This window comes from Mycteria americana, chromosome 8, assembly GCF_035582795.1.
Source record: "Mycteria americana isolate JAX WOST 10 ecotype Jacksonville Zoo and Gardens chromosome 8, USCA_MyAme_1.0, whole genome shotgun sequence".
Lineage (NCBI taxonomy): Eukaryota > Metazoa > Chordata > Aves > Ciconiiformes > Ciconiidae > Mycteria > Mycteria americana.
The window spans coordinates 2,759,451-2,777,215 of NC_134372.1; the positions used below are offsets into that span (position 1 = coordinate 2,759,451).

Consider the following 17,765-nt stretch of genomic DNA (forward strand, 5'->3'; position numbering starts at 1 on the left):
TCACATTGCCCGTGGAAGCAGTGGGTCCAGATGCCCAAGTGCCAGCTAATACCAACCGGCCTCGGCAGAGCTTTGCCAGTGCACCTTCATCCCCATCTACCGCCACATCAGCCCCAGACTGGAAGTGCCATCCGTGGAAATTTTTGGCATGCTTTATGATGTATGCTCTTAAAAAGCATGGAAATTCCCCCCAAATACATTTCAAAGCAGGACTCTGAAGCCATGCCTTGGGGACAAATTTCGTGTGCCTCATAGTGCCTGTTCTATAGCAGACATCTGAGAGGCTTCCACCCAAAGCCAACCTCCCCCAAAGAGCAGCTGCTTGGTACAGAGGGAAATGCCACTGTGTTGAAGGACTTTGAAACATTTCAAGTTAAATAAGCAAACTAACCCTTAAATAGAATCAGACCATCTTTAAAGTCAGATGATAGCAGAGGTGGAACTGAAAACCATTTTAAAGGTTTGGTTTGGTTTGAAGACTAAGATAAAAAAAAACCCAAACCAAAACCATCAGCAGAGACTTCTGACAAGACTGAGATCTGCAGGAGCTCTTTTAGACTATAGAAGAGTGGGTCTAAATCACTTGATTATGATAAAGACATTAATCTCATAGGTATAACTGTTTCAAGACAATAGGAGAAAGGAGGTCCCCAGGTAAGACTAATATGAAAGGAAGGAACTCTTTTAGTGGTAAATTATCCTTATTTTAAGAGTGTGAGTGATACCTTGCCTTTCCCTCCCTATTTTTTAAACACCTGTCTCTTCGGAAAACAAAAGATGACCAAGGCAGCAATGGAGCAAGGATATCTGCCCTTCTTCAGTGCTTCTGTCCAGCTGAGAAGAGCAGGGAGTTTTCCTAAACTGTTTTTTCAGTCCCCCAGGGCAGAGCATCCACGGGCAAGTGAGGGTGCACCTACTACACGTCCACCGCGCATTAGAGCAGGGGTGGGCGAGCGCAGTGGAAAGATGAAAGAAAACATGGACTCAGCCACCAAGAAGACAGCGTGGGATGGCTCAGAGGAGCAGGGTAAGGAAGAGCCAACCTTTGGCTTAGCCCGACAGAGTTACTATGGGCTGAAGGAGCTCCCAGATCAAAGTCCTGCTCCAGCAGCCAAAGCAAAGCCTGAGAGGACACACAGCTCCGGGCACGCAGCGCCTGTGCGAGAAGGCTGGCCCGGCGACTCTGCCGGCAAACTCTGCTTAACAGCATCTAGTGCAATGAACTGCTTCATGACGTCGAGTGCAATAAACTGCCGGCTGCTGCGCGCCCAGTGAAGGGGCTCAGCCTTTCGCTGAGATTTTAGTACCAATCGGCAGGTGAATAATCCACATTTACAAATGGCTTAAAGAAAAAAAGCAAGGAAGGAAAGTTAGAATGAATCACGCAGCGGTACTATAGGGGTAGACCTAGAGGTGGATAACAGTGTCCAGCGTTAGGAGTCAAATACAGAATTCCCAAGCTGCTCTGGAAAGCTGGTGAAAAAGTGGCTTCAAGCACAGGGCCAGCACCAGTGAGGCTCAGCAGGTAGTTAACTTGCCTTAAAACTGGCCAAAAAATCCTCAAAGAAGGAATCCCCCCAACTCCCGCCTCAAGGCAAAGCCTCCTCACATGGCAAATAGAAAAAAAAACCCAAAGAGGAGAAAGGGGCCCCCCCGACACCCTGCCGTTACCCCGCACCCGGCGCAGGGAGGTGGGGAGCGTGGGGAGCGTGGCCTCGCGGCGCGGGAGCACTCACCACCAGAGCGGGATGCAGAGCAGCCCCGGGACAGTGAGCGCCAGCAGCAGCATCCGCCAGTCTCTGATGAAGTAAGCAAACAGTGGCAGCAACATGTAGCCAATTGCAAAAAATATGCAAACTCCTAACGTAGAGAATATAATACGAACTGATTTGCCAAGAATTTCTGTTCCTGTTTAAAACAAGGGAGGTTGGATTAGCATTTTAACTCTTTCTTTTCAATCATGACTAAATACTTTACTGCATTTACAACAAAAATTAAGCTAAACAATCTTAGAAAAGAGCAGTTTCTCTTATAATACTTAAAGGGACACTGCCAAGGAGTAATGGTCCAAGAGATGATCATCGTCACAGTGATATTAATCTGGTGGGAGATTGCCCAGATTTTTGTTGTGCATCTCCCATGGAGCTGCCATTGAAGCACCCGTGAGACCAGTACCATCTGGGCTCTTCCAGTGCCCCAGCAGTCCAGCAGAGTCCGATACAAAACCATTTGCAATGCTAAACACAGTTGTAACGGCAACGTCTACACAGTTTCTGTTATTACCATCATTATTTGCTCACAGATCTAGCAGAGGATTTGAGACCCGCGATTCAGCGAGTTCTCCTCTATTGCAAGGGTTGGCAAAATAAAAGACAAACAGCTGACAGCGTCCTCTGAACGAAGTATTCTCGTTCACATCTGCCCAGAGTTTAAATGAGCTGGGAACAAAAAATGAAGGCTACCACGTGGAAGTGCACAATGAAACATGAACCCTCGGTGGTTTGCTCCAAGGACACCGGGATGAACGAATCCCTGGGTGCTGCTGGAGCACCCAGTCTGGCTCCCACCCGTGGTCAGAGGCAGACGCGAGTGCAAAGGCATGAAGCCGCTGCGGTACGGGTAGTACTGCGGGACAGGACCGAGCCTGCTGGTCAGCTACTGCGTACTTGCAAACAGGCTGAGCTTGGAGTGAAAGGGTTTGTGTCACGTTTTTTTGTCCTCTGTGTCAGCCTAGGAACGTGCACCCGGACAGTTAAAGCAGCTCGGCCGATGAGCAGTAACTTGAATGTATGTTTAAAGCCCAAATGTTGCTTGGCACTGCAGTACTTCCCTGCCGCAGCGAGTCCCATGGGTTCCAGCTGCATTAAACAGCTCACAGTGTCCTCTCCTCGTGGGAAGGACTGAGCAGAGAGGATTTCAGTTATCTCCATTAGCCTCATGTCCAAAATACTGAGCTCCACGACTGTACACTAACCCCAGCCAAGCTATTGGGTGAACTGAAAGAGCTGGGGGGAACTGAAGGAGCTTCACTCCTCCCTGGTCCTTCTCCCTGCCTGGCAAATCTGCTTCTGCCCTCCCCAGCGGTTTGTGGGATGGCAGAGAAGACCTGGGCTGCCGTGCTGCCCCGCAGTGCCCGCACCAGCGATAGCAGAGGTCACCGGCAGCACAGCACGGACCCACCCAGCACAGAAAAACTGCTGGGATTATCGGGGACCTTCAGATGAAGGAGCGACTTCTGTTTGCTTTGATTAATGCATTGTCCGAGACAGATAAGGGCAGGCACGGGGAATGGCCGGCAGACTTTCAGGAGCCCTCCCAACACGCTCGCCTAGGACATAGCCTGCTCCCCCACTTGGGATTTAAGTTGGGATTTAAGGTGCAGTTCATTGCTGAGCACTTCGGGAGGAGAGCAGGTCTGTGGACGGCAGACTGACACGGGACGGAAGGACGTGACTTTACAGTGAGGTGGGAACGAATTTCACGTTTATTTTTTTGGAACAGAAGGCTGGAATGTCAGGCTGGCACATCACAGGCTGTAGGACACAACCAGGGAAGATGCCATCTTCAAATAACGCTACTGCGCCAGTAGCCAGGCAGCAGTCACTGAAAGCCTCCTGCAACCACCGTGCCATGCGCAGCCTAGTACCATCCCAATACCTACTAATAAAAATTGAGACTGTTGGAAGCCTTCAAGAGCACCTGATTTCTTTTCCAATAAAACACCTAGGCACTGCTTAACAAAATCCACGGACACCCTCAGGTCCACCTCACTTCTCGTTGAGCTCTCAGCCCCACATCTACAGAGCTCTCCTCTCCGTCAGGAGCACCGCAAGGGCCGTAACTCCCACAGTTTGGTCTGGACTCAATTAAAAAGCAAACAACACCGAGCAAACAGGAGGGTCTCAGGAAGTTTGGAGAGTATATTTTGGTTATGTAGCGTGGTAAGAACTCCCAACATCTAATATGGCAGAGAAAATGGAAAAAAAAAAACCAGACCAAAAAAAAAAAAAAGTCCTATTTGATAGCTACATGAATTTTCATTTTAGAAACTTGGAGTAACTGAATAAAGTCACAGTGAGAAAGCTGAAAATAAGAACTCCTAGGGATTGAAATGGTGTGTGGGGATAAATTATACCATCTTTCTCTACTGATTGCTCTTGTTTAGAGGGGCTCTCTTGGGAGAGGTCTGATACTCGAAACATTGGTTTATACCTGTTAAACGGTACGTTATAATTTGTGGCAATCCAAAGCCAATATGAGATGACATCTTTCAACTACAATTCTCTTCTCTCCTGCCTTTCCTCCCTCATTCTGCCGGCCAGGAAATAACAGTTCTGGGACGCTACCTACACACCTTTGCAAACCTACATAGTGTTTTACAGTCCCAGAACTTGAACACAACAGTTTTGAGCACTGAAAACAACCGAGGCCTAAAGGTAATTTCACAGGACGTGGTTGGGGGGAAAAAAAAAAATCTACAGAATTTCACCAACAGCTTCAGGGGGAAACTACTCTCATGAAGATGGGCAGCAATAGTGCAAAGGGCAGGAAGAGCCCGGGTGGCTGAGGATGCTGGAACAGGGGCTGAGCTACGCACGGGGAGGCAACACAGGTTTGGATGTTGAAAGCTGGAACGACAGCAGAAACCTGTGCTGAGGGGGCCACTTGGGAAAAAAAAAACAAACCATCCCACTTGGGGACGGAGAGTGCCAGGGCTGCAGCACAGCCAGCGTCAACGGGGACTTTATACGTGCCGGTGTCACTGCTCCCCTCCCGAGCGCAGGTCACAGCCCTGACCGCCGCCGGATGAAACAAGGGAAGCATCTCCAGTGCGTCCCATAATCAGGATGGGCTTTCTTAAGGAGTTACTTTTCTTTTCGTGGGTATATTCTCCTACCCAGCACCTCTGTCGTGTGTGGCTTCCTGGGAGCTCCTGGGTTTGCCTGGCCACGGGCAGAGGACTCATCGGGGCACGCTGACCACACAGCTACACAGGGTAGGGTGGGGAGGACCATCCTCCGTTAGTGCCTCCCTCCTTACCGATGACAGGCAGCTGATGACTCATTTAAATTAGGAAGCTAATGCCTAAGTTAGTTAGTTTAGATTAATCCTGCCCTTAGTAACAGCCTCAAGGCTGCCGGGGGAGCGGCCAGCGTGGCGAGTGCCGAGGCCCCTGCCTCTCCGCTCCCAGGGAGTCACTGCTGCTGCAACAGCTCTACAGAAAACAGGATGGCAGAAGAGACAACACAAGGGGTAAAGCACCCTCAAACTGCAGCCGGGCAATTAAACAACCTTAATATTGCTTTTGGGGGACCCAGTCCTCTCTCTCAGCAGTGGGGTGCTCTGGACCCCCCCCGCAGCTTTGCCTCTGCCGAGGGAGCATCCCGATCTGCATCCGGCACTGCCCCACGTTCCCGGGGGAAGCTGCGGAGCTAAACTCCTGCCTGATCAGATCCCACACCCCCATGAGAGGGACTGGTGCTACACAAATCCCACGTCCTTCCAAGAGGATTTTCAGCCAAGCCAGCGCTCCTGACCCACGCCATACCTCCCAGCCTTCCCACGGCGGGTGTTCGCTCCGGCTCCGTCAGCTCCGCACAGGAGTTAACTACCAGGATGGAGTGAGCAGTGGCGATGGCAATGGCAAGGGATCTCCCTGCTGACAGCCTGACCTACTTAATCCTCCCTCCGCCACTCGTGGCAGTGACTCACGGCTGCCTGGGGACACGATCCCGTATCCCCTCCATAGCACTGATTTCATATCATGCTCTTCTGCTCTGTTTTTTTCCCTGTTAAAGCCTCATGGGGTAGGAAAGAACAGCATTAGCTATTAGTATACGGTTTTAATTTAGACTAGCTCACGTTACGATCTACAAATTGTAATTTTGCCACCATTGGTTTAAAAGCTGACAGAAACCTAAACACACATATTTTAAAGACAGCTCTTGCAAATCCCAGCTCCTCCCCCAGGCCTGCATCAGTCATCCCAGTAATTCATCCGTGCAGTTGCCTTTCCTGAAAACCCCATGACTAGCGAGAGACTCTGGGGGGTCCCCGTCCCCATAGGGTCCCCCCCATCCTTGCAGCGTCCCCCCTACCCGCAGGGTCCCCGGGCAGCTGCTGCAGCTCTGCAGCCTCCCCGCGGCTGCCGGCTCTTTCTTCCTACGCTCCCCGCAGAAAACAAAACAAACCTTGGCCTCTAAAATTAGGGACTTTATCACTAACCTCGGCACCGAGACCAGTGACTTTATGGCTAACGGGGCTCTGACACCCACCCGGCTCCTCCGCTCTGGTCCCCCCACGCGTTCGCTGTGCCTGGAAATGCTGGTTTGCTCCCAGGCTTTGCACCCAGGTATGCACCGACCCCTCTGCAAAGGGGCCGGGAGACAGGGAGGAACCCGAATGCCTTCTCTGTCTCAGACCTGCTTCTTCTGATAACAAACCCTGAATGCCTCCTGGAACGGCTTCTCCAAAGAGGAGGCAAATGGATGTTTATTTAGAGGTTTCCTGCTCTCATCTTTTTCTCTAAACCTGTAGAAAGTGTAGGCTTGAAATATCCAAGAGCAAAAAATAATCATACTGGCCTGAATTCGGAATCATACCAGTGAGGATTTACTGGTGTCTAATTAAATGATGCGGGTTCAGACGGGAAAAAAAAAACCCAACCCCCAACAGTACATTAAGCAAGCATTTAATCTAATGCAGGCATAATTCATACCCAGTATGAAGGCCACCACGTAGTTAGAGATCTGTCCCATCCCCACTATGAGAAAGAGCACTGTGAACATCTCCCAGCTGGTAGAGAAGATCTGCAGGAAGCTGAAGCCAGTCTGCACGGCCATCGTCGAAAAAAGGACATTCTTCCTGCCAAACCTTTTGCAAAAGATAAAGGACATTATTATTGAAACAGCGTTTATTTATGGAGCAGGGCTATATAAGACAGCACGAGGGAGCACAACTACCCAACCTCAAGAGATGCAGCTTAGAATGACCTTCATTCATTTTAAAGATTTTTTTTTAAATCATTTTCATAAGCACTAAAAAAAAGAAGTAAAATTTCCGAGACCCAGGAAAATAAACCAAGAAGAAAAATTATGAGCAGAAACTTCAGGGAGCCACGAGGCAGGGACTAAAGAGACTAGACAACAGTACATAAGCGAGAGACACCTGAAGATTGCCAGCCACGCAGCCGAAACTTAGGAAATGATAGCGTTTAGGCTACTAGCATCTATACATTACAACACCGTTACGCTTTGAATCTGCTAAATAGCTTTATCAACTGGCTTCAGTCTCTCGGAGTTGCCGTACTGATTGCACCCTTTCTCTCACCCCCTCGTCTGCATTAGAAGTACGTAGCATTTTCTTACGGAAAGGTGAGAGCAAGCTTACGTAGGGGTTTGCACGCCCGCATGCCGGCCCAGGGCACGCTGCCATCTGCGCGGGCCGCATCGCCGGCTGCCTGCAGCAGCCCTTGACTTAGGAAAGGTTTCTGCAGCAGCACAGGGGAAACGGCTCAGGTACGGGCTCAGAACATACCCCTTTACTGACAATCCATAAAAAAAAAAAAAAAAAAATTCAACAAATAGCTCATGCTATTTGGTGACCGGGCTGTTGGGCAGGCTGACCGGCCGCCGGGGCACGCGTGCTTTCTCAGATGCCCCCAGTAGGCGCATGGCACCGGCGGGATTTAGTGATTATCTCGTCTCCCTTTCAAACAGTAACACCGACTGACTTGTGCATCAGGGACAGGAGTCGGGAGATTAAATTCAGATCACATGGAATTTAACGCTGGAGGCTTTAGGATTAAGACTCCCATCGAGTTTTGAAACCTCTCTGCTAAACCCCCAGAGGAGCGCTGAAACTCTTATGAATGCTTCACTAACAGGCAGCAATCAAAGCAATATTTGAGACCCTGCCATAATGATATGGAAAAAAAGGCTAAGGGATGTATGAAGAGGGAAGCGGAGACTCACAGAAGGAACATATATTCTGCATTTGACACTTCTAAGGCCAGAACTTCAATACTGCTGAGATAATTGTCAAGTGCCTGTAATGTTTTCGTGATATTTTGCATCTACTTAGTCAGACGGTATGACATGATTGCTATGCATTTACAGGTTATCTTTTTTTCTTCCTCTTGTTATGCTTACTTTATTTCCAGCAAACCACCTCTTCTGTGCAGAGCTTCCATTCAAAGGGCAAGTTTCTATCCTGCAGCTCTAAGAATGGACTGTCAGTTAATGCGTGACAAAGAACAACATCTTTTAAAGTACTAAAAAGGCCGGATAAAGAAACAAATGTGGTCGTGAAGTGAAAACCACCACATCAATCTGCAAAGCAGCCGCATGGGCTCCTTGCGGAGATCAGCTCTTGGTCTCCTAAAGCGCCCAAGAGGCAGTAATCCTACGCCTGGGGTAGATCAAGGTTGGGATTTTTGAAGAAGCCAGGCCAGTTACCTCATTTTGATCAAAACTCAGAGAACTGGACATTTAACTCCCTTACGCCTCTTAAGAACAAACGCACCAGCCGTGGCACCGGGTCCGCCCTCCTCTGCCCACGGGGGACCGGGAGCAGCGGCGTTACCTGTCCGAGAGCTGCCCCGAGATGAAGGAGCCGATGAGGACCCCCACGAAGAAGAGGGAGGTGGTCAGCGGGGCTTTCCAGTCGTCCTCACACACCAGGTTCCACTGCAAGAGAAGGGCCCGTGCTCAGATGCAGCCGCAACGCTGCGTCGAGCCTCACCCAGGCGCAGAGGTTATTGGCTGGAGACACACACATTTCCGTGTAATTTAATGTAGTTTCCCCACACCCACATTTCCAGCCATCGCTGGTGCCAGCACCGTTTTCACAGCGAAGGTCGCTGCCGGAACACCCTGCTTAACGCACAAAAAAAAGGCAAAGCGGTTGCCTCCCCAGGCAAGCCCCATCAGGCTGAAACACTGGCAGCCGTCTGACGGGATGCCATCACCTCCGAAGTGGGTGAGCAGCCCAGCAATGCCAAACCCGATGGGCAGTCGGTGTGTGCAGCCCGGGGGCTGCCCTGGCCCCATTTCCAGCACAATCTCCCCACCGCGCGCCCGTCAGGCCCCCTGACACCCAGGACCTGGCTCCCCATGGCCCAAGATGCTCCCCAGCAGAAAAGCAAAGCGATGGAGATGGGCGGGAGGCTGCCCCATCCCTGGCTAGGGATGGTTCTCAATTTACCTGACCTCTGCCAGCACAAAACCTGCTGCATTTCTCTAATTTCTGGGTTCAACAAGACATATGCAAGAAGGTGCACAGAATAAAATCTCTTTTCCCATGCTGACGTGTTTCCAAATTCTCTTCCATCCCCACAACCTGCAGGGCTGACTCACTGCCCATCACTCAGCCTCGTGACCGGACCCGGCTGGGGCTGGAGGCTTAGGACAGGAGCCAGCATGGAAACTTCCACCTAAAGCCGCTCGTAACCCCAGACAAGGTTTAAAAAAATAAAAACAGCATCATGAATCTCCATCCACTGAAGCTACAGCTGAGCGTGTTTCTGCCGTGGCTTGCTCCCGTCCCAGTGACTAATCTCCCAGTTAAGGGACGCCTGCCAGGAGCGCTTATGGATAGACTTCAAACATGTCAGTCTCCAATTAGATAATTCTACCGCAAAGGTAAGCTAATTAGATCACAGATCAAAGTATAGCATAATTTTAATAATTAGCCATGCTATCAGACAGCGGGGACATCACCCGCACCAGCGCTCACCCTGTGCCCAGGGAAGGGAATGAAGGGGCTGAGCTGTCTCGGCAAGCGGTGGCCAAGCCCAAGCAAAGGCAGGGGTGGTGGAGCAGAAACCTCCCCCCTGGGCTGCTCAGGCTCCTGCCCACTCCTCAGCTCAGCTGCAGGCAACAAAAAGGAGCAACTCTTGCATTATAAAGAGACCCAGATGCCATCTGACAGCACTGCGAGTCCTGCCAAAACCAAACCAAACAGCCGATGGGTCAGCGGCCGGGCTTCGCTTCTGCTGCTGCCGCAGAAGAACAAGCAGACGTAAACCCCAAAGCAAAGGGGGATGTGGTGTGGTCCGATGCAGTTTGCTCTGGACTATAATTTAGGGAAGAGATGCAATCAATGCCTATTTTCAGGCAGAACAAAGGTACGCTGCCAGCGATGGGGAGCCGGGTACCTCTGCCCCTCCGCCCAGCTTGCAAAGTAACACCAGCTACGTGACCAAAAGAGATGAATTGAGCTTCAAAACGCAGCCCGTGCCTCTTCCTGAGAAACACGCAGAGTCTTTAACACGGGAACACAGCGATTTGAGGACTGAGACGTGTCTGCAGTACTTAAATCTGATTAATAACAAAAAGAAACGTACAGCAGCCATTTCTGTAAGATACTTTCTCGTCCCTGCTGGCAAGGGAGAGGTGGTGAGGCGTGGGCTGTTCTGGGTATGCACCTGTGGTTATCTCCGCTGTATTTGATAAGGTGGGTGGGAGCGTGCGGGTCAGTAGGGCTCCGATATGTTCAAGGGTGCTGATCGTGAAAAATATATGCAGGGATCTGTTTCACACGTCAAAGAAAACTGAGATTTCTGTAAAGAAGCTTGGTGGAAATCAAGCCCCCTGTTTAAAACAAAGAAAAATTCAGCTTTAGGACACCATTAAAAGGAAAAGTTTCTTTACACAGTGCAAGCAGGGAAGAAGGAAAGGCGGCAGAGGGGCAGCTTCTGAAGGCTGTGGGAGCTGCGGCAGCTCCGTGCCAGCCGGCTCACCCGGCCCCCACGCTACGGAGACGTTTTGCCACGTCCTCCTGCACCTCCCTTTCCCCGCGCTCTGGGAAAGCTGGTGACGAACGAGGTGGCAGAATTAGCAGCCGATACAGGCTATCATTAATTATCTGGGCACTGAGCATCCCGCTCTGGGGCCGCCAGTGCAGCACCTACTCCCGGACCTTCAGACTTCAGTCTCTCGAGGGTAAGGCTCAGCGGTTTTAAACTGCCTCCACCGTGCCAAAGGCACTTTGGCTGCAAAATAAACCCAGCTAAATAATAACTTGCCCATGAAACTGAGTTGCTTCCTGTGTTTCCTTGGTGCCAAATGCCTTCTACCCAGCTGTTCACTCTACCTTGTCCCACGACAGCACAGACAGCAAAAATTTACTATACAGGGTTGAATCTTTAAAATTTACGGGATGTGGTAAACAGCACGCAGCAGCCGGCTGGCCGGAGAGGGGTCGCTGTCAACAGGAACTCGCTGTATTTGAGCAGAAAACACAGAAACACATCAAATCCATCCGACTCCAAGTATACCTGAAGCTGTTGAGTGAAAAAACCACGCCGCCTATTTGAGATCCAATACCACACACAGCACGCGGACCTGGGCGATGGTCTATACAGCCCTACTCTACAGGTACGCCTTGTCTTCTACCAAAACGCCAGCCTCCCTCCCCGAAAGCGCTCGCTCTGATGGAGCCCTAGTGCTGCACAGCGATTGAGCACGCGTCGACATGGTAAGATTTCACTCGTGCTTGAATTTATAGGGCTTTAAGATATTCACTGCATGCCGACTCCTTGCAAGCGGTACTTGGGGAAAAAATGAAATTTAACTTATTTGACCTCTTCCTCAGAAGATGCATCCATCACAGCCGGTGCCGAGCACGCCACAGGCGCAGGAGCTACAGCCCAGCCACAGCTGAACTACCTACAGCTACAACTTCCAAACTGTCTGTACTGGACTAATTATTCATTAACCAGAAAATAAGTAATTCTGTAATGTTCCTGGCTAAGCATACTGGAGAGCAAAGTTCACGTAAGCTTCCAAGCAAGTGCTTTGAACACTAGGAATAAGAACTGCTCAAGGAGAACACTGTTAAATCACTTTATTACCATCAGATCCCTCTGACCCTTTCCCACAAGCTCCCAGGTACCGGCTCCTGGAAGAGCCAGTTCTGCCGGGCGCTGCCAGTGGGAACGCTATGGATGGAGAAGCTTTCTGAAAAACTGAAACTGCTGGAGAAGGTGCCCTGGCTGCCCAAAGCGACCCTGCCGCCTGCGTTCTCAATCAGAAATCACTACTTAACCATCCTGAGTATCAGCCCATTCATGTCAGATAAGAAAACACTAGCGGAGCCTCATGTTAAATGGCCGAGGCTGTAAAGCAGGGAAAATCTGACCGTGTTTCTAAGAGTAAATCTGAAGATGAACAGCTAAGAGATATTAAGAAATCTTCACAGGTTGCCCCGACCGCAGCAGCAGGGTGAGCTGCGCCCTCCGTGCTGCAGCCCGGGCACCAAGTCCAGCAATGAGACCGGCTCCGCTCAGTGCACGAGTGACGAGCACAGATACCTCCATGCCCCAGCGCAGGGCGGGCTATCAGGGTTGGGCAGGGCTGCCCACCGCTGCTGGAAAAAGCCGTAAGGGAACAGAAGAATCCTTCAGACGCCTTCAAACCACAACACTTCATATCCAGCTTCCCACCTCTGCCAGTCCTCAAAGCTCCTGGTTTCTGCCTTCACTGAGAAGTCAGCGCCAGGGCTGGGACAGGGGGGTGAGCAGGGTAGCACAGGCGAGAGGCGAGCAGCCCCGGCAAAGCCTTCGGCACTCGCTCTGCCCTTTGCAGGGGTCTCGCGATGGTGCCTGGGGTACGTGCCGTGCCCTGGTAGTGGCGAGCAGCCCAGCGAGTGTGTCCCCAGGGAGCGGTGCTGGAAGACAACCTGGCTCAAGGGAATTAACTGGATGCTAACGCCTCGCTCTGGAGAGCAAAACTGGCGCTTGTGCTTGAACCTCTACTTACAGTCAGATCTCAGCACCGTTATCTGGAATTAAAGCAGAATTAGGTTCAGTTCCAGACAAAAAAAACCCCAACGTAACAAAAATACATATATTAATGTTTAAACTAATTTCAAAGCACAGATGGTGGAAAGCAGGATGGGGTGGCGAGAGAAAAGCAGCCCCGCTTTGGGGCCAGGACCTGCTAGATCGGCTCAAGCCCTCTTGTGCAAGCGCAGGTGGCACGGACCCGGTGCAGCGGCCACCTGGCTAGGTGGAAAACGGGGATTTTGCGTTGGGACAGCTTGAGGAGCTGCAGCAGACGGGGAGCTGCTCTGGAGGCAGGGGAAGGAGGCTGGGCCAAGGGGCTCCTGCACCCCGGGTGCCTGCCAAGGCGCCCGGCTGAGCCCGCAAAGCAAAAGGAAACCCTGCAGCCTCCTCGTCTCGGCCGCGGGATCACACCTAACCCCACGCTGACCCCACGTTTCCACTTGCTCATCATTACGCTTACAGACTCACTCTTACCACCCTGGCCTGACGATCGCCTTTTTCACCTCTGCTGTGGACACATTCACTTTTCTGCCATCATCTCCATTTTAAGACCAAGCAGATGACAGAGTTTGGGATCCTCTGTTCCCAGGGTTTAGCACATCCCCACAGACCCTGGTGCTGAGCTGGCATCTCCCAGCCTCTCCCTTTCAAGCAGCAATAGTAACAGGACTTGATGAAACTGCATAAATTAAATAAAACCTCCCACGCTTAATCCTGTACCATCAAGTTTTGCTCCTCAATGGGGTTCTTGAACTGAAGAGGTTTCTTCACTGAGCTTTCCTGACGGCATGTCCTGGCTTGTCTTTCCTAATACAGAGAAAAACGTTGGGTACAAAAGTGGTCATCTCAAGTTTAACCGAGCTGCATCTTTTCAGGGTTTCATCAGCGCCTGTTTTCCTTGTTTTAAAACCAAATTCTGTATTTTTTCCAAATGTCCATGACAATTTTAAAACAAAACAAGTATCCTTCTCTTCCATCTGGCTTACAGATGGGAACCTGGCACTTCGTTTCCATCTCTGAATATGCTATTGCCTCTCTGGCCTGCCCCAGGCCCCGTGGCAAATCCCACTGCTGCATCCCATCCAAATCTGGCACCAAAGGCTCTTGTTGGGCATCTGCCACCACAAGCTGTTTGCTGCTCATGAAGAAGGAATAGCATTTCTCCTCCTTTTGCTTCATTTACTGTCTCTGTCAGAGCAACTGCTAACTCCAAACCACAGATTACGAGTTCATGGCCACCCTGGGATAACCTGGCCTCCTTCCGGCAGCGAGCACCGTGGCACTGCCTGTGCTGGCGGTGGCTACCAGGCATCTGCCATGTGGCTGTGCCAGCCCACGGGTTACAGCCGGGCATGGCTGCATGCAGCACGTGGGCTGCAGCCGGGCTGCCGCTACAGCTCGCCCACGGCCAGGAGCAGGACGAGCTTCCCGAGCATCCCCTGCCTCTTGATTCGGTGTTGCGAGAGTTCCCCAGCGACAGAACACGACTGCCAGCACAAATGGCAAGAGACACCCGCGCACGGGCGTCACGTGTGCCGACGGCTTCGCTGTGGGCACGCAAGAGGCGGCTGGCATCCCCTGCCCGCGTCCTGCCTTCCCCTAGCCTGGAGCCGTTCCCGCTCGCCTCCCCCTGGCATGCTTCAGTGCAGCTGAGCCCATGCCTGCACGTTCCTGGTACAGACCCTGACCGTGCCCCTGCGGCCCCAGGGCACAGACCCTGACCGTGCCCCCGGCGCACAGACCTGCAGCCACGCACTGCTCAGTCAGGACCTTTCCCGGCTGTGCCCCCGTGCAGCATTCTTGGGTGGCAGATGTTGCTGCTGAGTCACGGGGACTCGAGACGAGGGCCAGACACCCGCTCCCTGCCGTGCCGTGCACCCCGAGCGTGAGCCATCGGTGCGTCAGCGGGGCGTCCCTCGGCTACCCGGGGCATGCTGCTCGGCCAAACGACCGCGGTGCCTGCCAGCTGCCAAACCCAAACACTGGCTGGTGTGAGGATGAGCCCGTTAGTCCTTTACCCCCCTAACACAACACAAAAGAGCAGCAGCAACCCTGCAGCTTTAGGGGAATAGTGCTTTTCTTCTCCGCCAGAGCTCCGTGCTCCCCGCCAGCGCGGGCAGACAGACAGACAGTGTGTCCCCCTGCCATGGCACCGCAGCACAGCCAGAAAACCCAAATACGTGCTTACACGACCCGTCACCGTTGACATTCCCAGAAGACACCCTGTACAAATGATGCCATTGTACAGTCTTAAAAACCGAGCCAAGAGCTTGGCTGCAGCCTGGGGCCCAGGCTCGCGCCGGAGCACGCCGCAGCAAGCCGGCGTGCCGCAGACCTCGGGCAGCTCCCACGGCACCTGCCTCGCACCAGCTCACCTAACCCAGCGCCGACGGCCAGCAAAGACACCGGTGTGGCACGGGGTGCTGGGGCCAGCAAGGGCCCACCGCTGCCCTAGACCCAGCCAGGCCGTTTGTGTGTTTAGCAGAAAGCGTCGAGGTCCTCATCCACAGTGAGACTGGCAACAAGCGATTCCGTCAGATGGAAAGTTTACCGGGACGGCCAGCGTGCCGGCAGAAGGAAACTATCAGGCTTCTATTTTCAGCCTTTGCCTCCCCGTCTGCAGAGAAACCCTCTCCAAACCAAACAACCTGAAGTTTCAACAGCCGAGATAATACGGGCGGGCGGCTCCTCCCGGCGCCGTTCACGCCCCGGAGCCCTCCCTCTCCCCGCAGCACCGCGTCCACCCGGACCCTTTCCCACACCCGCTTGTCCCGCTGGTTGCTGCTCCCCGTTCACACACCCCCCCCCCGAGGCAGAACGACCCCCCCCAAGCCCCGGCACAGCCCGGCCGGGCACAGCCTCTCCCCGGGGACACCGGGGGTGGGGGGGTGGGGATGCTCGGCGGCCGCGCACCTCGGTGACGATGGTGGAGCGGTAGACGTCGCGGCTGTACTCCCAGCCGTCCAGGCACGGCTCCTGCTCCAGCGAGCCCAGCTCCACGTCGGAGCCGGGCCGCAGCCCCAGCGCCGAGAAGTTGGCGAGCGCGGCCAGGCGGTAGCGGCGGCAGCGGCTCGGGGCCTCCCGCCCGCCCCGCAGCTCCAGCGGGATGCTGGCGTTGCGCCACTCGCCGCTCAGGTTGGCCCCGCGGGGCACGGCGCACCGGTGCTCGGGGGTGCCGGCCAGGAAGACGGCCGACATCCCGTTGAAGCCGTTGGGGACGATGCTGGCGCTGAGGAGGAAGAAGACGAGCCGCTGGAAGCGGCCCCACTCGCCCAGGAAGGCGGTGGCCGCATCGTAGTCGCGCATGGCGCGGCGCGGCTCTCCCGCCGCTCTCCGCGCACCGCGGACGCTCCGCGCAGCGGCTCCGCCCCGGCCCGGCCCGGCCCGGCCCCCCGCGGAGGCGGCGCGTCCCGGCGGGCGCCCGCGGCCCCGCTCCGGGGGGGGGGTGGTGGGGGGGGTGGAGGCTGCCGCCGGCCCCGGGCCCCGCAGCATCCCCGGAGCCTTCCCCCGGGGCCGGAGGGCACCTCGGCACCCGCGGTTGCCCGCCTCGGCAGCCGCCGTTGCCCCGCAGCCGGCTCCGGAGCTTTCCAAGGAGGCGGTTTCCGTTTTTGCACCCGGAATATTTCACAGGTTTATTTCGAGTCGCTCCCGGAGGCGGGCTCGGGCACCCGCGGCGGGCAGCCGGGGCACGGGCAGGGCTGCGCCGGGACCGGCAGCTCGGCACCCGCGCCCGGCCGTGGGTGGCCGTCCCGGCAGAAACCAGCGCCCGGTGGGATTGCCCGGGAGCGACGAGCTGGCTCCGCCGCCCCGAGCCCCTCCCGGGAGCCCTGAATCCAGCCCCTTCTGGACCCCAGACCAGGTTTCCCCCTGTAATTCTGCTGCAAGATGGACGAATACCATCGTGCATCGAGTGGCGATGGTCGTTCATAGATAGGAAACTGGGACGGCTATCGATCGCGCCGGGAGCTGGGTGGGCTGCCGGGGCCGGTGGGAGCACAGCCGGCGGGCAGGGGCAGCGGGGTGGCTCTCCCCGGCAGCAGCACCCCGTGAATCGCAGGCAGAGCTGGAGGCAGCAGCGGCGTGAGCCCCTCGTACGCGCTGGCACGGGGAAAATCAAGCATCAGGCACAGCTTCAGAAATCAAACGTGCTCACAGCCCCTGAAAATCTGTCATTATCTGCAGTGCAGTATTTTCTCCCAGTGGTGTTTACTCCGCGCAGCAGACGAGGTCAGCAGCCTCTGCTCTGAAGGAACGTGCAGCAGCTCCGGCCTCGGGAGAGGAGCTTTTTATATTCTGGTTTCCTATCTGGTAACTATTATTGCTTTACACGTGACTCTTGGCTTTGCCTGGAGTCAGATATGTAGATAGCTGGTAAAGCCATTTCGGAAACCTGAGCAGCGCTGTCATCTTCTGAAATAACTCGAGGGGCACTCGGCAACACGGTGGTCTTTAAAATACGCACGGCGCTGGGCTTGCTTGAATGACGCAGCTCCCTGGGGTGCCCGCTGGGGAATGGGACGGTTTGACCCTGCGGAGCTGAGGATGCCTGTGCTGGTGGCCGGCGAGGGCAGGCCGGGGAAGCCTCTCTCCAGCAGAGATGATCAGTGGGTTCTGTGGGTGCACGGGAAGGTGGAGGCAGCAACCGGGGAGCGATCGCTGCGGCAGTGCCTGGGGAGGAGAAGCAGATGGCAGCATTTATCCGGGCCAGGCAGAGAGCTGCTGCTACGCAGGATAAGGGATGGAGAGCCGATGTCATGCAGTAAGTGGGGAAGATTTAGATACCTCCCGCTTGGAGAGAGGCCAGAAGTGGCATCTCGATGCCAGGCCTGGGCCACCACACAGCCAAAGCCGTCCCCAGTGATAAGAGCGGAGTGGGAGCCAGGGCAGGGCCAATTTGGGCAGATCGGGGGCTCGCAGGCAGCAGCTGTTGGCCAGCCCTGCCCTGCCTTGGGGCTGTGCAAGAACCACAGTAAAGACA

General features: G+C 54.1%; 1 protein-coding gene across 1 annotated transcript in view; it reads right to left on the minus strand.

Moving 5' to 3' along the window:
* The window catches only part of LOC142413381 (solute carrier family 22 member 4-like), a 28,560-nt gene extending 12,405 nt beyond the window's left edge, over positions 1-16,155 (minus strand). Inside the window, exons 1-4 of the mRNA XM_075509476.1 lie at positions 15,701-16,155; positions 8,584-8,687; positions 6,719-6,873; positions 1,737-1,908 (exon numbers count right to left, since the gene is read on the minus strand). Of these exons, the coding sequence (XP_075365591.1) occupies positions 1,737-1,908; positions 6,719-6,873; positions 8,584-8,687; positions 15,701-16,093 (824 nt within the window). The 5' untranslated portion in view covers positions 16,094-16,155. The remainder of the gene's footprint in view (positions 1-1,736; positions 1,909-6,718; positions 6,874-8,583; positions 8,688-15,700) is intronic.
* Between the last annotated feature and the right edge of the window lie 1,610 nt (positions 16,156-17,765).